This window comes from Myodes glareolus, chromosome 3, assembly GCF_982192425.1.
Source record: "Myodes glareolus chromosome 3, mMyoGla1.1, whole genome shotgun sequence".
NCBI lineage: Eukaryota > Metazoa > Chordata > Mammalia > Rodentia > Cricetidae > Myodes > Myodes glareolus.
The window spans coordinates 67877474-67904805 of record NC_142028.1 but is presented as its reverse complement, the minus strand read 5'-3'; the positions used below and the strand labels follow the sequence as shown (position 1 = coordinate 67904805).

At 48.4% G+C, this 27332-nt stretch overlaps 1 protein-coding gene across 1 annotated transcript; it reads right to left on the bottom strand.

Moving 5' to 3' along the window:
- Window positions 1-1135: 1135 nt before the first annotated feature.
- Window positions 1136-26758, bottom strand: Tfap2e (transcription factor AP-2 epsilon). Its single transcript, XM_048434042.3, is given in 10 exon segments — window positions 1136-1903; window positions 4207-4348; window positions 5126-5244; window positions 6846-7068; window positions 19378-19429; window positions 19950-20288; window positions 20290-20433; window positions 20725-21245; window positions 22317-22494; window positions 26259-26758. Coding segments are annotated over 8 exon segments (1329 nt in total). The 5' UTR covers window positions 20752-21245; window positions 22317-22494; window positions 26259-26758; the 3' UTR covers window positions 1136-1620.
- Window positions 26759-27332: the final 574 nt, after the last annotated feature.

Genomic DNA, 27332 nt, shown 5'->3' with positions numbered 1-27332 from the left:
TTTGGAACCAGGGACTCAGACTCATGCACTCACTTTACCACTGCCCTACATGTGTTCCTGGTGCTCAGAAAGACCAGAAAGAAGAGCATCAGATCAGAGCTGGAGTTAGGATGGTTTTGAGCCTCCATCTGGGTGCTGGGAATGGAGCCTAGGTCCTCTGAGAGAGCAGCCAGTGCTCTTGACTGCTGAGCCATCTCCAGCCCCAAACAGTAGTGCTTACGCTGTTTGTATCAGAATAACCTGAAGATGTTTTCTTTTGTGGTGAAATTGATTGCGCTGCACTCCAGATTTTAAAATGCTTTGGGGTTTTTTGGTTTTTGGGTTTTTTTTTAATTTTTATTTATTTGGTTTTTTTGTTTGTTTGTTTGTTGGTTTATTGTGACAGGTTTTCTCTGTGCAGTCCTGGCTATCTTGGAACTTCATCCATACCAGTCTGGCCTTGAACTCAGAGATCCACTTGCCTCTGCCTCCCAAGTGCTGAAATTAAAGGCAAGGCGTGTGCCACCACACCCAGCTGGATGTGGGAATTTCTTTAAGCTTCCCAAATTCTTATCTTCTGTCTTGACAGAAAACCCCTGAATTGAGTTCTCCTCGGAGCTGTGACTCTGAAATCTAAGTTTGTACTCTAGCCCCTTAGGATTTGATTTTTGTTTATTCCTTTTTGGTGTTTAGAGATAGACTCTCATGTAGCCTAGGCTAGCCTGGAAATCCTGATTCTCCACCTCCCAGGTGCTGGGATTACACGTGTGCACAGCAATGCCCAGTTTACTGTAGGGCTTAATGAAACAAACTAATTGGTCCTGCTCTTGTGGTTTGTACCTGTTGGGGTAGAACCTGCCTTTTTACATCTGATCACTGCATAGACCAAATAGGCCCAGCAAGTCACAGTACATAATACACGAACCACCTTCACTTGACACACACACAGCATGCCAATGTGACAAGGCGTGGGGACTCCTGCCATCACGTCCAGAAGAGCCTGCTGTTGTCTAACTACCTCCCTTTTCTTCTCCTCTTACTCAGAGCCCTTCATGAGCAAACACACCCTTCATCACTGCCCAGGTGGACACATTGGGACGTTGGGTCAGTAGAATGAACCTCCAAGCCATTAGGATAAATAACTCATGCTGGACAATTTCAAATCTTCAAATTTAATTACATTATACATAAATAAATAGGACAGACAGCAGGTCTGTGGTGTGCAGCCTGGGTTCAAGTTCTGTGATTTGTGCTGTACCATCTCTGTTCCTCGGGGGCCTCTCCTGCCCACTCCTCCCTAAGAGCAGGAAGTATCCAAAGAGCCCACTGGGACCTCCTGCTATCCCCCTTTCTCTGGGGCTAGAGGATTCTGGAGTGGAGGTCACTAACTCCTCAGTAGCACCTCAGACTTGTTAATGGCTGCCCAGGCATCTCGGTGGGAAGGGTTCTGCCCCCTGAACCAGACTTTTCCATGACAGTTTCCTGTCAGCCTTACCAGAAACCTTCCCTGACCCAGTCAGGCTTCTGGATAAAAGTTCTCTCTGGCCTGAATGGAATTCCACCTGTTAGTCTTTGCAAGGCCCCCGCAGCAGCCAAGGCCTCGTCTCATCGGGAGTCACTTCACTACAGAACAAGAGACAGTTACTTCCGATGCTTGGCATCCTTCTCTGAAGCCTTGGTGTCTCCGTGCCCGCTGCCCGCGCTGCTTAGAAACATCTTGTCTAGTCCTTTGAGCGATTCTAGCAGGTAGTTCTGGAAGGCAGTGAGGGCAGCACAGATGGCAGGTCCCCCGAAGCCGTGAGTGATAAGACTGAAGTGTGTCAGACAGCTCTGTACCCCAGGGTCCAGGATGAGCGCTGGACGGCTGTTGCCCAGTGGGGAACGGTCCTGAGCCATCAAGTCTGCAAACTCCTTGCAGATCTGCCTGGTGGGAAGAACAGTCAGAGGTTAAAGAACAAGGTTCCAAACCCAGCAGAGGGCCTACTTGCTGACTTTTTTTGAGACAGGGTTACTCTATGTAGATCAGGCTGGCCTCAAACTCAACAAAGATCTACCTGTCTCTGCCTTCCAAATGCTGGATTTAAAGACATGGACCACTTCACCCAGCAATTTACTGGATTCTTTATTTACACTATCCATATAATTTGACCTTCCTGACAACCTACAAGTAACAATGATACTATTTTGCAAAAACTGAAACTGACTTTCACAGATGTTAGCTCAGCAGCTCAGCGCTGCACACTTGTGAGCAACTCATGCTAATACCTTAATTTCTCTCCCTTAGACGTCCTGTCTGCCTAATGCATGCAGCTCAGCTGCCTATTCCCTTAAACTTTCTATGGTCCCTTCCACCCAAACAGTGCTTCACAGAAGCTTGTCTGTGAAATTAAGAGAACAACCCAGAATCTGGGTTACATAATTAAAATAGCAGCAAATATTGATGTACCATATCCACTGTATACGTCATCTTACGTCAGCCAACAAATCTATACCGTTATCCTCATCATATGGTTTCAGACAGATTAGGTGAACTAATCTGCATATGTCATTTTACATCATCCAACAGCTCTATACTGTCATTCTCATCATATGGTTCCAGACAGATGAGTAGCTAAGATTTGTGAAGCATATGTGTGACTCAGATCAGAGAATCCATCATCACTCAACCCGTGTCTGGCCAAGTATCTTAGACAAACCAAGGTCCCAAGAGCACTCAATGCTCTTGAGTTTATAGTAGCCATGAATTATTTCATGGCTACTTCATAACTGTAATTGCTACTGTTATGTATCATGATGTAAATATCTGATATGCAGGCTGATATGTGAACCCCCAGTGGGGTCACAACCCACAGGTTGAGAACCACTGCCATAGGCGCCATTGGTACCTTTGTGCTCCTTTACCATGTGGAGAACACAGCAAAATCAAGAACTGACCCATATTCTTGAATGAAGCAGGCTCCTTTTGGATAGGCTCCTCAAACCACAGGAAGAGGCCTTCCAGGACTCCATAGTAACCTATGAGACTGAATCCTTTGCTGCTTAAAGGAGGAAAGCCCCACGTGGAGGGCAGAGTTGTGATTTGAAGGCCAAGCCCATAAAATCAGCTGGACTAGAAGTTTGGTCCAGACTGGGAGGTCCTCAAAGGCATCTGGATTTAGCCTGTGGAAGAGGATTCTGAGCTCTGCATCTCTTTTAGCCCTTTCTTCCCACCTCTCAATGAGACTTGCCTTCCAAATGAATGTCTGTAGCCTTCTGGGTTTTATATATTGAAATCTTTCCTGAGATACAGATGAAGATAGAGTCTTTGAGAGGTGATGAAGTCATTGGGCTAGAACCCTATAGACCAGTGGTCCTCAACCTTCCTAACACTGTGACCCTTTTAATACAGTTCTCGTGTTGTGGTGACCACCCCATCATAAAATTATTTCATGGCTACTTCATAACTGTAATTGCTACTGTTATGTATCATGATGTAAATATCTGATATGCAGGCTGATATGTGAACCCCCAGTGGGGTCACAACCCACAGGTTGAGAACCACTGCCATAGACGCCATTGGTACCTTTGTGCTCCTTTACCATGTGGAGAACACAGCAAAATCAAGTGCTGTTTGTATGTTAGAAAACAGGCCCTCACCATATACAGATGTTGTCCTGGTCCTGAACAGCCTCCAGAACCATGAGAAGTGAGCTGCTACCCAGCTGAGGGTATTTTATTATAGTAACCCCTGGCTAAGAGGAGAAGACCTGAAGTAGCAGCATGCAGTCGGGGGTGAGGGAGGTGGCAGTGGGACCTGCAGAGGGCTCAGATATGGCCTAAGGACTTAAGGAGAAAGGTCACAGAAGCAGAATAACCCCTGTGGACCCGTGCCAGGGCCTGGACTGGTCATGCCATGAAATCATAAGGAAGTGTAGCACCCATATGTGGGCTGCAAGCCTGCACATGACACTTTTTAATGTGTGCATATAATAGCTGTTTACTTGTGGTGTCTGTATGTGCCCTTGGAAGCTTGTGGGAGTGTTCATCAAAGTCTAAATGCAATGAAGATATCTACAAATACTCATGTGTGCCTGTATGGCATGTACAAGTGTTCCATGTGAACTTCAACAAGGAATCCAGCTGCCATGTATGGTGCTGTATATGCTGTATGAACATGTGTAGTCAAAGGTCTGACACGTGTATCTGCGTTGCATCCACGTTTGCCATGCGCAATGCCGTCTCACTCACTTGGCAGCCAGCAGCATGCTCTTGCGGCTGTGCAGTTCCCCAGGGTCAGCGTGCTGTCGGCATAGGTACTCAGCAGCTGCCTTGGCTGGAAACTCCGTCTCACAGACATAACCAAAGTCCCGGGCCAGGTGTACGGCTTCTCCTGGGGAAAGAAGGGATGTTACTGGTGTACCTCTGAAGACCAGAGCCTAGCCTTGAATGTCTTAACCCCTGGCTAAGGAGTGTCCAGCTTCTGGAGATGCCCTCTCTGTTTTTCTTTTCTTTTTTTTTTTTTTTCTTAGTTCCAGCTTCATGTCCATCACCCTTGGCTCAGAGATGGAGCTGGGACCAATATGTATCCCAGAACCAGAGTCTAGAGTCAGCAACCTCTAGGGAAGAGGGGTGCACCCCTCACCTACTTACCATATCCAAATACTGACCACTTGCCCTCCCCTACCACACCCAAGTAACTCTACTGTGTGTGCACAGAGATGCACAGACACATAAACAAAAAGGGTTAGCTCCAGAATTTCCCACAGATACCAAAATAAGTGGGCACTGAGATCCCTTACATAAAATGGCATGGTGTTTGCATATAAACCTACTTGTATCCCCCTGTATGTTACAAATTGTCCCTTGGTGGCTTAAAATATAGATGCTTTGTATGTGAAGAGCTATGTGCATTATTGGTAATAATGACCAAGAATGTTTGCATGTGTGCAGCACAGGTGCAACTTTTCCAAATATTTTGAACCATGGGTAATTAAATCCTCAGATGAGTTGACTGTCTATGCATCTCACACATATACTTCTTTACACATGACACACTGAGTACATGTGCTGGTACAGCAATATTCACGGGCATAGCTAAAGGATACCCTCCTACACTAGATGACATGTCCCCTCCCATTCGTATGCATCATCCTCAGGCCTTACTCACCTTCCACCAGGGAGGTCAGCAGCGTCACATTAGCTGCCTTCCGGCGGCCAGCTGGCAGGTTGAGCCCGATCTTCTCCAGTCGTTCCCGCAGACACCGGCCCCCATTCTTGGACTTGGCCCTTAACATACACAGACAGAGACAGACACACAGCTATGAAGATGAGAGCCGCCTACAGGCTAAGTGTCTCCCAAGGACCTTTCTTGTTCGCTATACCAGCCCCTGTTAAGGCTTGGGTGTGGCCATGACCTTGGGGTCTCTGAGCAAATCCCACCCTGTCCCTACTTCCATTATGCAGTCAGGATTGGATAAGAAGCAGCACCCCACTCTAAGAGCCTTCCTTCTCCCCAGGCCTCTCAATAGCAGGGGCAGCCCAGGGTGGGAAGGACAGGGTAGCATCTGAGGCTCCTTCCCCCACCTTAGCACATTTGCTGGGGACACATAAAACTGTGTACAGAGACACACAGGGATGACAAATACAAGGAGGCACAACTATATACAAAATCAGCTACATATACACAGGTGAACCCACCCTCAGTGTCTCCAAGAACATGGAGACACATAAATAACATTAGAGACATACAGACATGAACACCAAGGAACATGCAGAGACACATGTGCACATTGGGATCCCAGAGATGTGCACACAATCCCAGGGACTTAACACAGGTCTATTCAGGACATTAAGCGATCAAGAGTTAGAGGACACCCCTCGTAGCACTAATGTGCCCACACACACACGGAGGTACATACATGTAAACAACTAGCTGCATAGAAAAAAGGAAAGAGGGCTGGAGAAATGGCTCAGCGGTTAAGAGCACTGACTGCTCTTCCTAGAGGTCCTGAGTTCAATTCCCAGCAACCATGTGGTGGCTCACAACCATCTATAATGAGATCAGGTGCCCTCTTGGCTTACAAGCAGGATACTGTATAACTAAATAAATAAATAAATTTTTTTTGAAAAAAGGAAAAATTATGAGAGAAGAATAAAGAAAAAGAAAAAAGAAGCGGGGCAGTGGTGGAGCACACCTTTAATCCCAGCACTCTGGAGGCAGAGGAAGGTGGAGCTCTGTGAGTTTATGGCCAGCCTGGTCTACAGAGAAAGTTCCAGGACAGCTAGGGCTACACAGATAAACACTGTCTTGGGGGGGGAGGGGGGAGCCAATAAACCTGTAGGTGCACATGCAGTTGCACATGTATGTGCAGGGAACCCACTGTAGGCCACACATTCCCAACTAATGCAGAACCTCACCCTGGTAACACCCACTCTTGGCCATCATACAACACATACACATGTAGTCCTTAGATCATTACAGCTTATCCCTGAAGCAGATCCCCTGCCGAAACACAAGAACATGCAGAGAGAAAAACATGGCCCATTGTGCTGTTCACTCCAAACTCACACCACTGAGGCCTGTGCTGCCCTGGGGAAGAGCTAAAGGAAGAGCCACCCTTCCCAGAACCAGCCCTGCCCAGCCTTGCTGTAGGTGAATCTTTTTCTTTGTCTTCAGTCTCTGCCCCTGCTCAATCTCAGACCTTATGGGAGGTGCTGGGACCTCGCCACCCACCCCAGGCCATGTACCATCCTGAGTCCCTAGGCACTGCTCTATTAGAGAGACTGAGGCGGGGTTGATGTCGAGGCCTGGAGTGAGGCTGTGAGGTCTGAAAAGACTAAAGATTTTGGCTGGGGTGCTGTGTAGGGTTGTGAGCTAGCCTTCCTACCTTCGGAGGACACCCCCCAGGAGGGAGGCGTTGAGGCACTCTGGAGGTGAGAGTCGCCGCTGCACCTCCCCCACGGTCACCTTGTACTTGGATGTTGAGCTGAGCAAGGACAGCCGGCCAGGCACGGAGCAGAAGACCTCACTGGGGTTGCTGATGCCGCCAACCAGGCTGTCTTTGGCCAGGGAGAGGGCGGAGAGGCTGCCGGCTTTGGAGGGAATGGGGACTGTGGAGCAGAAGCAAGGGGAGAGAGAGAGGGGACACCGAGTCAGCGACCGACCGCAGGACAGGCGTCAGTCAGCTGCTGTGATGCAGGCAGGCTGACGCACCAGCTGTGGATGTTGAAGAATTCCAACACTTTGCAGAGGGAGGGTTCTAATATCCCTGCTTTACAAGGGGAGAAACTGAGGCACGGTGAGATGGAAGTAACAGACCCAAGTAAGTTGATGGGTGCAACTCTGAACCCTGAGCTGTCTGGCTCTTGCCCTGGCACCCCCTTCCTGAGTCCACTGGTTCCCTCTTAAAGCCTGGCGCTAGCCAGGTGTCGCCATTATCAGAGTTTTTCTCTGGACACGAGGAAATGGACTCCAAGGTGAGGCGGGATTCCTGAATCCCTGTGACAGGGTTAGGAAATCTCCCAGATTCCCAAGTCCCCTTCTCTACTATGAATCTCACCCTCTCATCCTAGGGGTTTTGGAGTCCCATGTGCTGGAAACAGGAGATTAGGGCCCCAAGAGCCCTCCAGCTTTCCCCCTCCCAGGTCCAGAAGACAGGGAATAAGGATCTGTGTGCCCCATAACATCCTCTCCTAAATGTTCTCTGTCACAGAGAATTTTCTATACTCTTGGCTCAGAAAGGAAGTTCTCCTGCCGGATGGTGGTGGTGCACACCTTCAATCCCATCACTTGGGAGGCAGAGGCAGGCAGATCTCTGTGAGTTCGAGACCAGCCTGGTCTGCATAGCAAGATTCAGGTCAGCCAGAGCTGTTCCACGGAGAAACCCTGGGTTGAAAAACCAAAAAATAAAAAAATAAATAAATAAAATAAAATAAAGAAAGGAAGTCCTCCATGTATTGTTCCCGTCTCCCTTCTTAATTGCAGAGGAAGGAAGGGGCCAGGCACAAACTTCTTTGGAAACCTCTTCGTTTCCTCATTCAAGGACATGAGGCCTTGGTGGAGAAGGCCTGTGTGTGGTGGGAGTACAAATCCATGGGGAGTCTGGGCTGGAATACTGAGCACCCCCTGCTGTGTGCATTCAGATTATACCTCACCCCTCGAACCCTTGGGGCAGTCCATGATGGGGCTGCTGTTCCCATTCTACAGGTGGGAAGACGGAAACCCAGAAGGTGAGATTGTCTAGCTGGCAGACTGAGCTAGCAGCAAACCCCAGACCAGGGTCTCAAAGGCAGGACTCTGAGCCTTGCTACTACTGAGAAAATACTTTGCCAGTTCTCTCAAACCAAGAAGTCCTAGACCTCAAGATTACAGAGATTAAAGAGAACCTGATCCCAAGACGGCACAACCCCAACATTTTCCCTCCTGGGAGAACCAACCCTACCTCACTTCAGCCAGAAACCTCTGTAATTCTAGTCTTCTTTGCTACACTCCTCAAAGGGCCATGTCTTGTGGCTTCCATTCATTCTTAACCTGTCTGAGAAGCAGGCTCTCCTCCCAAGTACACAGACACTTACTTTTTGCCTGAATTTCTACACAGCCCTTGCTCTGGTTCCCCTGCCGTAGTCTAGAGGGTCTTTCTGAACCATGGATCACTCCATAGCCTGAAACCTGCCTGGCTAGCTCCCTGAGAATCAGATCCTAGCCCATAACCAGATAGGATGATGCTCTCTGTCAACGGATGCCAATCACCCCTAGGAAGCTCCTCCTGCAGTTCTGTGGAGCAGCACTGCCGTCTATATCCCCAGGTCAGAAGAAAGAAACTGAAAGTTCAGAGCTCAGATTGACATCATTTACTGAGCAGAAGAGGATCACGCACTCTGGCTGCTGCTGTCAAAGGTCATGTCCTGATCCATCTTTGCCTCCTTCACCCTCCTTTGTGTCCTGGCTCCTGCCTCCTTTTCTGTCTCTCACCTGGTCTTGTACTTGGTTTGGTTTTGGTTTTTGTTTTTTGACTCTTTATTCTTTTGGCACTTTACTCTTTGAGGGGGACCTGCCACCCAGCTCCCAACAATCACACAGAGACTTATTCTTTCTTATAAATGCCTGGCCTTAGGCTTGTTTCTAACCATCTTTCTTTTTTTCTTTTTTGTAGACCCAGGCTGGCCTCGAACTAGCTCACAGAGATTCACCTGCCTCTGCCTCCTGAATGCTGGGATTAAAGGTGTGCACCACCACCACCTGGCCTAGCCAGCTTTTCTTAATTTAATCATCCCATCTACCTTTTGCCTCTGAGTTTTTTTCTTTCTCTATTCTATATACCTTTCTTTATTTCTTACTCTGTGATTTACTATGTGTCTGGATGGCTGGCCCCTGGTGTCCTCCTCTCCTTCTTTTTCCTCCTTTTTTTGCTCCTCTTCTCTTCTTCTCTCTGCCTAGCAGTCCTGCCCATCCCTCTCCTGCCTAGCTGTTGGCTGTTCAGCTCATTATTAGACTAATTGGGTGTTTTAGGCAATCTAAGTAACATAGCTTCTCAAAGTTAAACAAATGTGACCTAAAAGAATGCAACACAGCCAGGTGGTGGTGGTGATGCCTTTAATTCCAGCATTCAGGAGACAGAGGCAGGTGGATCTCAGTGAGTACAAGGCCAGTCTGGTCTACAGAGCGAGTTCCAGAATAAAAAAAAAAAAATGCAACACTCTTGCATCATTAAACAAATGTTCTAGAGCATAAACAAATGTAACACATCTTCAACTAACAGTCTTTCGGCTCTATACTAAAAACGGACCCATAGGAACATAATTTGGGGCACAGCATTAAAAAGTAATGAGCAGAGCATTGGTGGCACACAATGTTAATCCCAGAATTTAGAGGCAAAGGAGGTGGCAGAGGCAGGTGGATCTTGAGTTCACTGAGGCCTGCAGAGTGATTTCCAGGACAGCCAGGGCTACATAGAGAACCCTGTCTCAAACAACCAAAGTAACGAGTGTCTAGAGAGATGGCACAGTGGTTAGGAGCACTGGCTGCTCTTAGAGAGGACCGGGTTCATTTCCCAGGGCGCACATGGCGGCTCCTAGCCATCTTTAACTCCAGTTCCATTGGCTCCAATGTCCTGTTCTGGCTTTCTAGGCTCTGCACTCACATGGCACATGCACAGACAGACAGGAATGCACTCATACACATAAATAAAGATAAATCTTTAAAAGGAAGAAAATGAGACCCTGGCAAGGTGGTGCACACCTTTCAATCCCAGCATTTGGGAAGCAGAGGCAGGCAAATGGGTCTCTGTGAGTTCTGGACCAGCCAGTAATACAGAATGAGACCCTGTCTCAAAATAAAACAAATAAATAGAAAAGAGAAATATGAGATTCATGTCAATATATTCAGTAGTATATAGGGCTTATATATTTTATTTATCCTAATCAGAACTATAGTAATTTCAACATGCAGTCAATATTTAAAAAAATCATTAATGAAGGACCTGGAGAGATGACTTAGTGGTTAAGAGCACTGGCTGCTCTTCTAGAGGATCTGGGTTTAATTCTTAGTACCCCCATGACAGTTCACAACTGTCTGTGACTCCAGTTCCAGGGGATCTGACACCTTCACACCAATGCACATAAAATTAAATAGAATGTTTAAAAATAATAATAGATAAAAATGAGATATATTGCATTCTTTCTTTGTATTTAGTCTTCAAAATCCAATACAGTTTATACATACAGCCTGCCTCCATTCAGGACGGTCACTTTTCAAATACTCACAGTTTTATGCGTTTTGTGGCAAGTGGGCCACCACAGCCCTAGACTTCAAAAGTTGAGTACATACGCTACACCCACAAATAAGGAGAAGAGGGATCAGGAGAGACCCTCGCCTGGAGCAGGCCTCTGCCTGGCCTCTGTCATCAGCAGAACTTGCTCCCCAGGACACAGACATAACATTCTTCTTTCAAGCCCCACCTTACTCAGCCTCGGCTTCAGCACCATTCTGTGGGCAGTTTGCTGCCCCGCTTCCACCTCAGCCCCTTGTATACCCGGCCCCATCCTTACAGCTCTCAATGTCCTTGTCTGTTTCCACAGCCACCTTCCCACCAGCTAGGAGTCTTGGGGGGGAGGGGGGCTCGGCACAGGGAGCCATTGCTGAATGTGGATGAGTGCAGATTTTGGAACTGATGGCTACCATGTAAATGTCTTTTCTTCCCCTAGTCTAGAAGATCTAACCCAGGCCCTCACAATGCTAAGCAAACCCTTTGCCACTGACCTATATTCCTACTTGCCCTTGTATGTATTTACTTAGAAAAAGGTCTTACTAAGTTACTCAGTCTCCTGTGCCACGAAGCCCTGGTGGGTATTTTACATCTTTGTTTATTGTGTGTCCACACGCACTTGCGTGTGTCACGGCATATGTGTGGAGAGCAGAGGCCAACTTTCAGGAGCTGATTCTGTCTTTCTTAGGGATCAAACTCAAATCAGCAGATTTAGAAGCCACCTTTACCTGCTGAGCCATCTCAGTGACTCCTGCTTGTTTGTTTGTTTACTGTTGAGATGGGGTCTCATTATCCCGCTCTGGGTGGCCCGGAACTTGATGTGTAGACCAGGCTGGTCTTGAAATTATAGAGATCCACCTGCCTGTGAGTACTGGGACTCAAGGCATGTGCCACTACACCTGCAATCCTGGGTTGTTGTTTTTTTTTTTTAATATAAAGTCATATGTAAAAGATGAAAAAGAGAAGCAAAATCCGTGATGAACAAGATCTCAGAATTCCAAATAAAAGCAGAGCTGCTCTGTTCCTGCTCTCCCTGATCCCAACCTTGCCCCCGAGGGAGGAAAAGGTTTTCCAGGGACACCAAAACTGGACAAGCAAGTAGGTGCTGCCTCTCCCCACCCGTGTCTCCAGTCTTCTGTGTGTGTGAGAGAGAGCGAGAGAGACAGACAGAGACAGAGACAGAGGGAGAGCATGCAGCTGTGCCTATGTCACTCTGCCTGTATCTCTGTCCTATCCTGAGAGGACCTGGGGTAACAGAGCTTTTCTGTAGTTTGGTTTTTGTGGTCCCATAGCTCTAAACACATCTGTCATAGAAATGGGCATTATATGTTCTATACACCAAACTTGACTTTTTGTCAAGTTTGACAAAAACAAGATGAAAACTGACCAGGCGGTGAAGGCACACACCTTTAATCCCATCACTTGGGAAGCAGAGGCAGGTGAATTTCTGTGGGTTCAAGGCCAGCCTGGTCTACAGAGATAATTCCAGGACAGACAGAGCTACACAGAGAAACCCTGTCTCAAAACAAACAAGCAAACAAAAAAGAAAAGAAAAGAATGAAAGAAAGAAAACTGTGGACAGGTGAGATGGCTCCTAGGACACAACTGTTTGCAGCACAAGCCTGATGACCCGAGTTTGACCCAGAACTCACAGACAGAACTGGATGTAGTGGCATGCGTCTGTCACTCAGAACTCACAGACAGAACTGAATGTAGTGGCATGCATCTGTCACTCAGAACTCACAGACAGAACTGAATGTAGTGGCATGCATCTGGTAACGAGAAGGTGAGACAAGAAGAATCACCTGGGAGCTCGCGTACCAGCTAACTTGGAGTTTGCTTTGAAGAGGCAGAAGCAATACCTTTAATCCAAGCACTCAGGAAAGCAGAGGCAAGTGGATCTCCATGTGTTCAAGGCCAGCCTGGTCTACCTAGTGAGTTCCAGGACAGCCAGAGGTAAGTAGTGAGACCCTATCCTGATAAAAAAAAAAAAAAAAAAACAAACAAAGAAAGAAAAAAGAAGGGGCTGGAAAGATGGCTCAGTGGTTAAGAGCAGGCAATGCTCCTGAGTTCAATTCCCAGCAACCACATGGTGGCTCACAACCATCTGTAATGAGGTCTGGTGCCCTCTTTTGACTTGCAGTCATACATGCCGACAGAATATTGTATACATAATAAATAAATATTTTTTTAAAAAAAGAGAAAAAAGAAACCAGAGAGTCTCAACAAGGTAGGATTTAAGAACTGGCTCCCAAAATTTGTCATGTGACTTCTACACATGTCCCCATGGCATGGATGTGCCAGCATGCATGTGCACATACACACACAAATGCACACACACACACATGTGACTGTCCTCCCTCCATGACGCCTAGCCAGAGGGTGGTGTCAGGAGAACGGGAAGGCCAGAAGTTTTTCTCTTTCACAGAGCTATTACTAAAGCCTGGTGTCCCCTAATGCCAGGCCCTGTGAGATGGGAGAAAGGCCAAGGCTTTGTGGAACACTTAGCACGTGTTACAAAACTAAGTGTGCACAAGAACAGCATTTCCTGCTGGGCATAGGGAGACACGCCTTTAATCCCAACCACCAGGAGGCAGAACTGTGAGTTCAAGGCCAGTGTGAGACCCTACCTCAAATAAAAATAAATAAAACAAAATGAAAAAAAGCAATGTTTCCTTACGGTAGTTCCAGCAATAAGGGTGAGACACCATGTGACATGCCATTTGCCCTCATACTCACAGGGCAGACCCCAGCACAGTACTCCTGAAGCCAAAGTGGTCTGACCCTGGTGTTACCCATCATTCATGCAGAAGCCATTCACATGTTCTTAAGACACAGGTCAACAACACAAGGGCTCTTAGTTACTTGACCTGTTAGGCAAAACACTCCTCTCCAAATCCCAACTCTTTGCCAAGTAGTAGACTCTGTCTGCAATGGACAGTTCTAGAAAGTGCACTAAAGTTGGGCAGTGGTGGCACATGCCTTTAATCCCAGCACTTGGGAGGCAGAGGCAGGAGGATCTCTCTGAGTTTGAGGCCAACTTGGTTTACAGAGCTAGTTCCAGGATGGCTAGGGCTGTTACACAGAGAAACCCTGTCTCGAAAAAAAAAAGAAAGAAAGAAAGAAAAAGAAAGAGAAAGAAAGTGTGCTGATGTTACAGTTCCTTCTAGAAGAAAATATAGAATAAAACTTTTCAAGACCTTGAGTTGGGCAAAGAATTCCCAGTCACAATACCCAAAATACAACAGATAAGAGAAAGCAATTATATGTTGGACATCATTGAAATTGAAAATATTTGTATTTAGGAAAATAAAAACATGGCCAGGCACAGTGGGTGCACACTGTCATCTCAGCACGTGGGAGAGGCAGTCAGATAGAAAGTTTACAGCCAGTCTGGGCAACATAGGAGAAATTCTGTCAAGAAAAGTCTCAGGCTTGGGACGGGAGAGGTGGCTCAGCAGTTAAGAGCACTGGCTGCTCTTCCAGAGGACCAGGGTTCAATTCCCAGCACCCACATCACAGGAACAGCCATCTAAAACTCTAATCCGAGAGATTCAATGACACCTTCTGGTTGTTGTGGGAACTGCATGAATGTGGTGCACAGACCTAATGCAGGCAAAATATCCATAAACATTAAAAAATTAAAAACAAAAAACAAAAGAAACCTAGGGCTCCAGGGTTGGAGAGATGGTTCAACAGTTAAGAGGACATAATGCAAAAATGCACCTGCATTTGTGTGTAGATACACACATATACATATAAAATAATCTTAAAAGAAACAAAGGCTCAGGGCTGGGGATGCATTTAGAGGCAGAGCTTTGGCTGAGCACACAAGGCTGTGAACTCCATCTCCAGAATAAAAAAGAGGAGGAGGAAGGGGGAAGGGAAGAATCATAGACAGGAGGAAAATGTCTAAAGACACTTCATTAAAAAGAATAAGATAACTGACCATTAAACACATGAAAAATACTTAACACCAGTAGTCATTAGGAAAATGCAAATTAAAACAACACGGAGACTCTGGATGGTTATAATAAAAAGGATAATATGAAGTATGAGGGTGTGGAGAAGTAAAGTACCGGTAGGGATGTAAAACAATCCAACCACTTCAGGAAGCGACCAAGCCTTCTTTCCCATCTTTCCTTTTCTCCATCCCCTCCTCTCTCCCTTCTATCCCTCCTCGGATGGATTCCACTTATGAGAAATCTCTTAACAATTAAACATATATGGACCAGGGCCTGGAGAGAAGGCTCAGTGGGTAAAAGGCCCTGGTCATGGAACATAATAGTGACCAGAGTTCGGTACGTAGTGCCAACACAGCAAAAGGAGAGAGCCCGTTTCTACAAGCTGTCCTCTAACTGTGCATCCATGGCACACTCATGTACCCACGCACACTCCTCTGATTGATAAGTAAATAAATAAAATGATCACAGAGGGCGGCAGTTCCATCTCTTTAGCTCCCAAGAAGGTTAAAATGAAAGTCTCAGAGAAACAGTACAATATTACTCAACAATACAAATCCAAACAACAAAAACAAACTACAAACCCAATATCTGACATATCTGTAATATGTTACAGTGGAGACAAACCCTGGAAACACTTGCTAAAAGAACCTAGATGCAAACAAACCTAGATGCATATCCACATATCCATAGGGCATGCCAGAATATGCAAATTTGTGGAGCAAAAGCAGCTCAGGCATTGCCCAAGGTTTGAGGCAAGAACAAGGAGTAACTATAGACAGAAATAAAGAAACTTTAAGGGGTGACAGATGGGTTGTCTCAAATGGGTTGTTGTAGTGATTATACAACTCTATACATTTATTCTTTTTTTTTTAAAAATCATTAAATTGGGTGGTGAGTCGCTTGGTGAGGAAGGGAACTTGCACCAAACCTGGTGACCTGGATTTGATCCCTGACACTCACAGGGTGAAAGGAGAGAACCAACCCCAACAAAACACAAAATAAATGAATTTTAAAAAATGAAACCATTGAATTGAGCTTGGCATACGCCTTAAATTCTCATGTACTCTACAGCTCCTACTATCCTCAGGAAAATTTAAAATTATTTCTATATGTGCAATAATTCCTAGTGAAAGTCTTAGCAGGCAAATGAAGAAGAGCTATGGAAATGTTGAGCTAGATTCTGATTTCATGTAAAAATTGAATAGCTCATCACGGATTTGTTTTCATTAGTCTCAATTTTTAAACGATACATTAAGGTATTTCTTACCGGGCCAGGGAACTGGTTGTCCAGGCTGAGAACCCGAGTTTGATCCCTGGAACCGGCATAAAGGTGGAAAGAGAACCTCCTGTAAATTGATCTTTGACCTCCCCACCTGCCTACACACATACACACATGAATGAATAAAAATGCAAACTGGCCAGGCTGTGGTGGCACACTCCTTTAATCCCAGCACTTGGGACACAGAGGCAGACGGATCTTTGTGAGTTCGAGGTCAGCCTGATCTACAGAGTGAGTTCCAGGACAGTCAGGGCTACACAGAGAAATCCTGTCTCAAAAAATCAAAAGTCAAAAATCAAAACCCAAAGGGGGAAAATGTGGTTTTAAAAAGAAACTTCTTGTGGCGGAGGGGCTTATGAGGCACGAACTCAGCCTGAAGAACTTTGGGTTGCTGGGGCAGGAAGTAGCTAACAGGGCACACACACGTGCAGGCAGTCATCACTGAAGGAATTGGATAGGATTTTTCTGTGCTTTTCTCAGTTGTCTTGAAATTCACATTGAGATCTGCCTGCCTCTGCGTCTACCTCCTGGGTGCTGGAATTAAAGGCCTGCGCCACCACACTAGGCCTCCAGGGCATTTCTGATCTCTCTACACCACTCCATTTTAATTTCCACGACGTCCCCCCCCCCACTTTCCGTTTTTTCACAGGAAAAGCGCTTGTGCGACGGTGCTGTAGTGCCAGGAAGTAAAGGTGCGGTGCCCTTTCTATATCCTCTGTCCCAGCGTGCTCAGACTTCAAAATCCAGCACTCACTTACTGAGCAACCCCACACCAAGCACCTTACAAATGCCTGTCCTTTAGGAAGCGTCCCAACTTCTCTCTCCTGTGAGCTCGTAGGACGCCCTGCACAGACACCCCACCCTCTCGGCTGGAAAATACTACATAGCATCGCCTTCTCCCCTCCAGTCGTCCCTGAGGTGTCTGCGATAGATTGTAAAACTGGAGGTGCCGGCTGTGCGCAGAAAATGGAGCGCTACTCTTTGCCCTGCGGTTTCTTCAGAGTAATCGACCACCCCCAACCCACAAGGTGACTGCAATGGGCGGACCTAGAAGTCGGGGTGGGGGAGACGCCCCTGTCCCCTCCTCTCGGCACCTCTCAGATCTGGGCTGTGAGACTGTCCAGGCTCCAGTGCCTTTAAGCACTGGTGAGATGGACACCCGAGGCCTCCCAGGCATCCGGAGGAGGAGGACCACTTCTGCCGGGGGCAGGAGCTGCAAGGGTTTCGCGTGCTAGACCCCAGTCCCTAGCCGTGCAAGCTCCCTCCACTCCAGGACGCTCCAGGGCTCAGAGATCGACTTTCCCTAAGGCAGGGCTTAGGCGGTAGATGGTCGCTCACAGCACCAACCAGAGTCCAGAGTCTTTGGAAACCATCCGATGACATCGGAAGGGCCCCGAGGACCAAGACCGGATCTAACCCGCCTCCTATTGCCCTGCAACCGGCAAAGTCGAGTCGCGCGCTGGCCATGGAGAACCCGGCAAAAGCAAAAACAAAACCTGCGTGTTGGGGGGCTCCCCCAGGAAACACGGTCTGGCGACAGCACCAAAGCGGGTCTTCTTAGGGTGGACCGTGGGAGCCCGCAGTCCCTTGGCATGGACACGCTTTTTTCTTTCAGAAGTCCCCTGTGCAGCAGACCTCCACGCTGGCCCTCCGCAGATTGTCCCCCACCCCCGGCTCTGTTCTCTCTCTTCCCACAGGCGGTGACTTGAGGATCCCTCAGTCTGAGTTAGTTTCCGTGGGTGCTGCAGCTCACTCCTCGTGGCCACAGACTGGTAAGCACAGCTGTCTCCCGGATGTGCACTTTCAGATCTGGGAAGCCCTGCTAGGCCCCAGGAACCCACAGGGAACTCTCAGACCAACAGTAGATTCTTCTATCTGAAAATACTGAGTCCCTTCCCCAAATAAAGGATTTGAGTGTCTCTAGGGAGTCAGTGAACCCGGGTTCCCTGCCCTTGAGCTAGGCAGGAGCCAGGATCTGGGGCCTTGCAAAGAGTCCAGGGGCAGGTTATTGTAGAATCCAGACCCAACTTTTCCTTTTACCAGATCAAAACAAGAGTTGTACAGGAACCCAATAAAGTACAGATAGCAAAGCTCTGGTGAGGGGGACAGTGGGTCTTCAGTATCTTCCCTGTACTCCCAGCTTCTGGTGACAATCCCAGATTCCTGAAGGCATCCCTCACCAAGTTCTAGGAGGTGTGACCTCTCACCCCTCTAATTCCATACCTAGCTCTAATTCCTGGAAGTCCAGCCCCTTCTACATTTCCACTCCCACGGCAAGGCTCCCCTGAGAACCTATGCAGGGCAAACAGCTTGGGCTTGAATTCACTTGTTTGAAAAACAGCTCTGGCCAAATCCTGCGGGAGGTGTATGTGCCTGCCCTCCAGCACTACAGGCTCCTGTGTGCCTCTGAATTTCTTTGGGCACCCACCCCAAATCTAAGAAGCTTGCCCATGGCCTGGGTCACTCTGTTTTTGTCTAATTTGTCTCTTTCTCACCTTTCCTTGGCATGATCAGAACTTGGTCTTCAGGCTGGAAAATCCATTCAAGAGGTGTCTCACACCTCTGTCTTTTACTAATATAAAAAGACACACAGATACCGGAGGCAAACAAAATGAAACCGCCAAGGAGAGGGCCTCACAGCCTTAGAATGCCTCGAATATCAATGACAAATTCCAGGACACATGGTAGGTACACAGAGAACCCCAAACACACACACAAAAATATATATCCCAGCACACACAGATACAAATCACAAACACACTCGCAATAACAAACACACACACCAAGAAACACCGCTGCCTAGAAGAGGAACAGTCTGCACAGAACCCTGAGCCCAGAGATGCAGACCCCCACCCCCACCCCCGGGGACTGCAGGTCTGCCCCAGCACACTGCCCAACACGGTTCCAATGCTAAATGCTTTATGAGGCTTCAACGCCAAGAAAATCCCCTGCCCTGGGAGGTGGGGAGGACGCAAGGCAAGGCCCGCTGCTGGGAAGAAAGGAGCAGAAAGTATTTGTCGGGCTCCAAAGTGTTAAAGCTCAATAAAAGGGAAATCATCGAACAAAATGTGTGGGAACAGCACTCCCATTCCCATTCCTTAAGAAACAGGGAAGTGGTTTAACTCGTTCTACAAATAAACTCCAGATCCACAAAAACCACCCTCCTTCCCCAGAGGAGAGGCAGTGCAGTTGTAGCTTAGAGAGTGCGGCCCACCTCCGGAGACAAACTCCTGAGCAAAATCGTCCAGCCAGCGCCACAAGTCTTCTCCTGGGCTGAGAAGGATGTTCCGTGGCCACTGAACCTGGCGACGCACAGGAAACAACGGCCAGGGAGAAGAAAATGGGTCTGTGCGGCCCGGGGCCTGCACCATCATGCCCGGCTCTGCCCTGGAAGTTGCACACCATTCCTTACCTTTCTTGATCACGGATTGGTCCAGGAGGCTCATTCCCGGGTCGTCTATCGCCTGCAAATAGAAGAGGATGACAGCGAGGGCGCATAAGGACCTAGTCAGTTGCCCCTTAGTCCACGTCTGCTCCGCCCTATGGTCACCACCGGCTGCCTGAGGCGGCTACCAGGAGGACGGGCGTGACTAGGAATCGCTTGGGCTCGGCACCATCTGCGCCCAAGCCGCAGTCCTGCCTGGGTGATCTCCTTGCCTTAGACAGACATCTACTGAGCCTCTTTAAACTCCAGCCTAGGCTGCTCCAGAAGTCTGGGGCTGGGCGTGGATGCCCACCGTGGCTCAGTCCCACAGTGGGGAGAGAAAGAAGTGATCCCAAGAAGGTTGCTGCCGTCCTACTCAGTTTCGAGGCCGCCTTTTTGCCAGACAACACCTAACCATTATTATTCCTGACAGAGGCATAAATGGAAAGTTGCGGGCTGGGAGAAGAGTCGAGGATCCTGCTTTTGTCATGTTTTGTTTCCAGCCAGGATGCTCAATCGCTGCCCATCCCGGCCCCCATATCGGGCCCTTCTGGTCTCACCTGCAGTTCCTCCAGGCCGGGAGGCGCCGCTAGCCCAGGAAGACCAAGGGGAGCATCTGCCAGGCCGTGCGCACCGTCGGCGAGGCTGTGCAGGAGTCGGGGCACCGCGGCAGCGTAGTCCCGGCGCGGGTCGAGGCCCAGAGCGCGGGCGGGTGGCGCCAGCAAGCCGGGCTGCTCGTCGTGGGCGCGGGTGGCAACGCGGGGCGCGGCCCAGGCGGCCTGCGGGGGCTGCGGCTGTGCCAGGGGTGCTAGACCGCCGTAAGGGTCCGCGGCCAGGTGCGGAAAGGCGGCGGTGGCGTCGGGGCCCTGGCCGTAGGGCAGCGGCGGCTGCGGGTAGGGGCGGCGGGAAGTAAGGAGGCTGAAAGTCCGCTGCGGCAGAGGCAGCGGGCGTGTGGCACAGTGGCGGCGCGGGTCCGTAGGCCGCCTGGGGCAGAGATGACAGGCGGGTCCCGCCAGCCGCTGCGCCAAGCCCGTCGGGGCGCTCCTGCAGGAGAGGCGTGTGTTAGGCGAGCCATTAGAGGATAAAAAGACACCAGCCCGCGAGGTGCCCCTCAGCTCACGAGGGTCCTGCTGCTGTCCACGAGTGAATGCCCTGCGGGCAGAACTCCCAGGCTGGGGACCTCGGGCTCCTGCCACCACTTTCTCAGCCTGGCAGAGGCCCTGCATCACCCTTCCCTCGCGATTTCGTTGACGCAGGGGGTAGGAGGTTTGGAAGTTCCAGCACCCAGGTTCCTCGATCCCCCAGTCACCGCCGAGTGTGCCCGGGACTACTCACCATGGCGGAGTAAGTGTGCACCAGCATGGGGAGGGTAGTGTGGGGCGTGAGGCGTGGCAGCAACACAGCCCTCGTCCGACGGCACTGCAAGAACTCAAGCCCGGAGCCCTCACAGCCCTCGGGGTTCACTGTCTGGTACCTGGGTGGAACCCAGTCGGGGAGCCCAGCGGGTGTGGGATCCTCAGTGGTGGGTGCCCGCGGGTGGGTCCATAGAGGAGGAACGTAAGGGAGCTGATCGCACTTGAAAAAAGTCGATCAGCGGGTGCCCAGAGCCCGTCCTTCTCCCTCTGAGCTCAGCCCGCTCCATGCACTCTAGTTATAGTGGCGGGGGCGCGCCGGGCCTCTGGGGGCGCGCATTAAAGGGACAAGCTATGGCCTACCTCATCCTTTTCCCCAGCGGCCTCCGAAAGGGAGGCGTGGCTCTGGTGGGAACCGGTGGGGTGAGGAGTGAATGAATTCGAAGCCCTTCTGATGTAAGCTCTTTCTGGGCTCCAAGATTGCAGCTGCGATCAAATGGAAGGCTGGAATGCAACGCAGGGGCCTATGCTCGCTCGGGTCTGTGCAATTTTTATCTACTTTTGCTTACTACATTTATTTAGTGTGTATGTGGAGAGGGGGGCATGCGTGTGCCACTGTGCACTTGTGGAGCTCAGAGGACAGCTTGCAGTAATTGGTTCTTTTCTTCCACCCTGTGGGTTCAAAGGTTCCAACTCAGGTCCTGAGGCTTGGTGGCCAGTGCCTTAACCCAGTACACTATCTCGCCACCCCCTTCCAATCTTTTTAAGTGAATGCATAAAAAATGCACATGTTCGACTTTAAGCAAAGCTCATGCATTTCTGGCATGAGCTTCCTCCCCTGTTAAATGGTAGCCGTCTTTTCTGCAACCAACCACCCAATGGCGAATGTGAAAGACACTGGTGAGCTGCAAACTCGAGCCTATCAGTTCATGTGCACACTTGTGTCAACATGCATGTGTGTAGGAGGTTAGGTTACAGTCTCTCCTTCATGGCTTTGGATCAAAACCACTGAAGGTGTCTGTTTCTCTCTGACTTCCTGAGATGGTAACCCTCAACGTCATGCCAGAATCTTTGGATACTGTAAACACGACCTATCCAGAAAGAGTCAGAGTCTGGTATGAGCTCCACCTAAGAAGGGACCAAAGTATTTCTGAAGCCACAGGAGCCTGGGCTGCCTGTGAATCTGTGACACAGAGATGGTTGAGTGTGTAACTGACACTGGGTGGAAGGGGTGCCGTGTTACACTTGTGCACAGTCTGTGTGTGAGTGTGTTACCATGGTAGGCAATGTCTGTCAAGCATGTCCTAATCTCTACCGTCAACTCGCCTACTTTTCTCCCCAAATTCAAGCCTTCTGTCCTGAAAAGCAGAAAGGCAAGTGGGAAACGCTAAGGACAATGAGAATTTTAAAAGCAGAAGGAAGATTTTTTTTAGGTCAAAAACGGGGCGGGGGAATAGAAACAATCACGTGCACATCCACCACACAATGTGAATACTGAGTTACCTACCACACCAAGTCCCTTGTCATCCTCATTTTCAGGTGAGGGACAAGGCACAGAGAGGCTAGATGACTTACTGTCCTAAGGTCAAACAGCCAGCTCAGCGCAATGATGAGGTGGCCCTTCTCCAGCCTCCTTCCGGGCTCAGGATCATTATTCTTTTCTGTCTCGGATTCAGGGCTTTACAGTTTAGTCTTGCTCTTGAGTGCCTGTGTAATTCTGGGCAAGTCTGGCTTCTCCAAACTGTTTCTGCCGCTGCAGCAAAAAGGAAGGGATGGTGGAGAGGAGCTGTTGCTTTCTTATGTTCCTTTCTAGATAAGGAAAAGGTGTAAGGCCACTGAGAAGTTAGATATTGACCGGCCTGATGTATGATCTAGGTAAGTATCCCAGAATGCACCTGGCTAGTACAGAGCTCATATTGGGTTTCTTTCAGCCTGGCAGGGGGAAGGGTGGGAGGCTATGAGGAAAGGATGAAGCCTTGCTAGCAACCAAGGATTCGTCCCTAAGAGCTTTCCAGAGGCCAGAGCCAGGAGCTAGGAGGGTGGATGGGGCAGCTGGGCAGCCTTCCTCCTCAGGACAGAGCTAAGATCTGGTGTGAGCTTGCATATGTGTTATTCATGTCTGTGAGTCTATGGCAACTTCCTCCGTCCTCTACTCTCTACCTCACTCACAAACATCTGAAATTAGTCTCTGAGATAGATGTCGGTGCATAGCTCACAAGTTGGTGGACTTCTGTGGGAAAAGCCCAGAAACCATGAGGATGATGCCTGGTCCCAGCCTGGGGAAGCCCTCTGCTCTTCCAACAGGTTTGGGATGGGCCGGTTGTCTCTGGTTTCCCTCACTCTTTTTTGCCACCTCCTCTTAACTCTGTTTTCCCTTTCATCTTCACCTCCCCCCATCATTCTTTTTCTTCTTTTTCTGTTTTTTTTTTTTTAAATAAAGTTTCTCTGCATAGCCCTGGTTGTTGTCCTGGAACTCGCTCTGTAGACCAGGCTAGCCTCAAATTCACAGAGATCCACCTGCCTCTGCCTCCTGAGTGCTGGCGATCATTCCTACACTTAATGTCAGTTGTACATGTTCATAGCAGCTTCTATCTTTTCTTGTCTTTATTATTTTTAAATTGTGTGTGCATGCATGCACACGCGTGCACACACATGCACATGTATATATGTGGAGGTCAGAGGATAACTTGAAGGGTTTGGTTCTCTCTTTTTATCGTGTGGGTTCTGGGAATTGAACTCAGGTCATCAAGCTTGGTACCACGTGCCTTTTACCTGTTGAACCATTTCATCGGCTCTCTGTCTATGGTCTTCAAAAGCAACTTCACCCCCTCCCAAGTCTGATGACCTTTTGCCTCTCTGTTACCCCCACATGTGTCCTCCACAGTCTGTCAGTTAGATTAGAAATCCAAAACCATACATGCAGGTGCCAAGAGGATGATCCCTTAGGACAGCGGTTCTCAATCTGTGGGTCCTGACCCTTTCGGTGGGGGAGTTGAGCCCTTTCATAGGGGTCTCCTAAAACCATCTGAAAACACATGTTTACATTATGACTCATAACAGTAGCAAAATTATAAAATTACAGTTATGAAGTAGCAACAAACATAATTCTATGGTAGGGGATCACCACAGCACGAGGAACTGTGTTAAAGGGTCGCAGCATCAGGAAGGCTTCAATTAGCCACGTTTCCAAGTTGAAGCTGAACGCACGTCTCTTCCACCCTCCCAGGCTCACCCGCTCGGCCTCCTAGGTTCTGCAGCACCATAAGTCATAAATGACATCACATTCTTCAACTTTAAAGCTCACCAGTTTTCTTGAGGTTTTTGTTTATTTGTTTGTTTGTTTTTACTTTTGCCTATGAAACAGTGTGTCACTCTGTAGCTCAGGCTAGCCCAGAACTCACGGCCTTTCTGCAAGTGCTGGGATTACAGGCATGAAACACCACACTAAAGCCCGAGGGTTTCTACTTATAATCCGTAAATGCTCACCATGGAAGACATTGAGCAGGTATCTTAAAAAGCACATGGCACCCCTTTCTCATTACTTTAAGTTTTCTTCCTATCTTCTTCATAAACAAAAGGCTCAAAGTGTGGTACCTTGTTCATCAACACCAATGACTTGTGTTTGGGGACTTGTTAGAAATGTCAGTTCTTGAACTCTACCTCAGACCCACTGAATCAGCAACTCTGCAGTATACTCCAGGAATCTATTTTAATAATCCCTAAAGTGAACAGGCAGTAGCACATGGCTTTAATTCCAGCATTCGGAAGGTGGATCTCTGTGAGTTCAAGGCCATCCTGGTCTACAGAGTGAGTTCTAGGACAGCCAGGGCTATACTGAGAAACCCTGTCTCGAACAAGCAAAAACAAACAAACAAAACCACCTAAAGTGACCTAGGTTGCACTGAGTAGACCCTGGCAACAAACCTCGAACAGGTGACCTGAGTTCCTCACTCTTGTGATCCATTTCCAACTCTGTTGAGTGACTTTATGCCCCGGACCATGTCCCTCCCCTACTGAAAATGCTTCTGGGATCTATGCCTGTTCCTACTCCAGAAACTAAACACACTAGCTAACTGGCACTCTAGGACTTGCGGTTACTTTTCCTTTCCTGCTCTGTGAGTCATGTCCAAGTGAGGGGCTGGAGAGATGGCTAAGAGCACTGATGACTCTTCCAGAGGAGCCAAGTTCTATTCCCAGCACCCACATGGCAGGAACAACAATCTGTAACTCCAATTCTGGGTGAGCTGACACCCTCTTCTGGCCTCCACAAGTACTGCACCCATGTGATGCACAGACATACATGCTGACAAAACACCCACCTACACAAAATAATAAATGAATCTTTAAGAAAAGAAGTCTAAGCTGGGCGGTGGTGGTGCACACCTTTAGTCCCAGCACATGGGAGGCAGAGGCAGGTGGATCGCTGTGAGTCTGGCCTACAGAGTGGTCCCAGGATAGGCTCCAAAGCTACACAGAGAAACCTTGTCTCGAAAAACCAACAGGGAAGAAAAAAAGGTTAAAGAAGAGGAAGGTGTATCTAGTACGTTCCTTGGTACATGTCAGGCAGCCAACAAATGTCTATTAAATAAATAAGTAAATGAATAGTTAGAAGTTCCCTGGTCTACTAAGGGACTCTTTGGAAGGGCTCCCCCTCCCCAAACATGAATGACCCGGGGTAGCTACCCATGGAAGTTCATCTGACAAGTGACGATTTTGCTTAATTCTTCTGGGGAAAGGCACGCTCTACAATCTGCTTCTGCTTCTTCGCAGATCAGAAGAGCTGTGCACCACCAGGGTTTCAGATCAGGTGCCTTCTGCTTCAGGGACAAGGGTTCTGCACTTTGTATAGCATGCAGGTGACAATTTCTTATGAACTGTTTTTTGAGGTACATGTACTCAGATGGAGGCTTGGGGGGACACAACAGGCACAAACACATTTATAAGACATGTACACAGCTTATTAATAATTAGCACATAGTATGCATACTCAAATATATATGGACTCTTATTTGACATACTTGACTTATTTCTTTTCCAAGGCTCGCTTTTTCCTCTCCTCTCTCTCTCTCTGTCTCTGTCTCTCTGTCTCTGTCTCTCTCTCTCTCCTTCTCTCTTTTAGACAGGGTTTCACTGTATCCCTGGCTGTATTGGAACTCACAGAGTTCTCTGCCCTTCAAGTGTTGGGATTAAAGGCATGTGCCACCACCGCCTGGCTTCTCCTCTTTTTTTTTTTTTTTTTTTTTTTTTTTTTTTAAAAAAAGAAAAGTTTTGGCCTCCGTTGATGACAGCGCCACATTCCTCCTCCCAACGGGTCAGTCTGGGAGTGTTTGTTGGAATGTGAAATCTGGCACAAGATACTGAGGCTCCATCTGGTGGCTGGAGTTTACCACTGCAGCTTGGCTCTGCCCTGCCCCCGCTTAGCGGCAGCACCAGAGCAAACACTGCTTTGCAAGGTTCAGCCTAGCCCCCTGCCTACCCAGAACCCTCTCACCATGCCTCATGGCGGGCAGAACTCACTCTGACTTGTGTTTCCAAGCTTGGCTGGATTTGGCATGCAGGAGGGGAACTTGGCGGCAAGGATCATGGGCAGAAATCACTTGCTTTGCAGCCCTTCTCATTTCCCCAATGGGTCATTCCCATGTTTCTAAAGAACCTCTATATTACTGTCAGCTCTCAAATCTGTTATCCCCTCAGACTTCTTTCTGTGCCAGGGGAGGTGACTACTGTTTGGATGTTCCGTGAACAACACAAAGCATTACCGAACAGCTTCCTTCACAAGTCTGTTCCTCTCCCGGTGTTTCCCATGACTGAGTGATCCCACAGTTCACACAGTGGTCAGAGTCAAGAATCTTCCGTTTCCCGTTCCATGGTCCTCTTGACTCACAATTTCTACGTTCTATTTCCTAAGTCTTACATACAACATTCTCATTACCACTGACTTAGTTCAGATTTAATACCTCCTATCGAGCTCCCCCTGCCTCCGTGTTTCCTCATCTTTGCTCCCTCCCCGACCCCTTCGACTTGCACTTGCCCAAAGTGGCTTCCAGCATCCAGACTGCTGGGGTTAGACGTGCACCACATCCCGCCAACTCCAGCAGCTCCATTTGCAGCCATCTTTCTAAAATACAAACTGGATCCCATTTCATCTGTTCCAAAATCTGCAATCTATCCTCTCCCTCAGCATGATTTCATATTTAAATTGCTGGGTATCCCCTGATGGTGGTGGCACACACCTTTAATCCCAGCACTCTGGAGGCAGAGGTAGGTGGATCTCTGTATGTTCAAGGCCAGCCTGATCTACAGTGCCAGTATTCCGTTTTCTGGACTTGCTCGATCGAGACTGGGGAAGCTTGGGATTCCAGGCACATTTTGTTTTGACCTCCACAGACGTCATTGTGAATACATTTGTTACATTATCTGTCTCTGGATATTAAGCCATTTGTGCGCAGGTTAGTTTGTCTTCTATTTATCTGAGAATCCAGTTTTCCAATGGATATTCTTGCTTTGCACAGCCAACCACAGATAAGCAACAGGATGTACTGAGTGTATGTGTGTAGGCTTGAGAGCCTACATACAGGACAGATCTGGGGC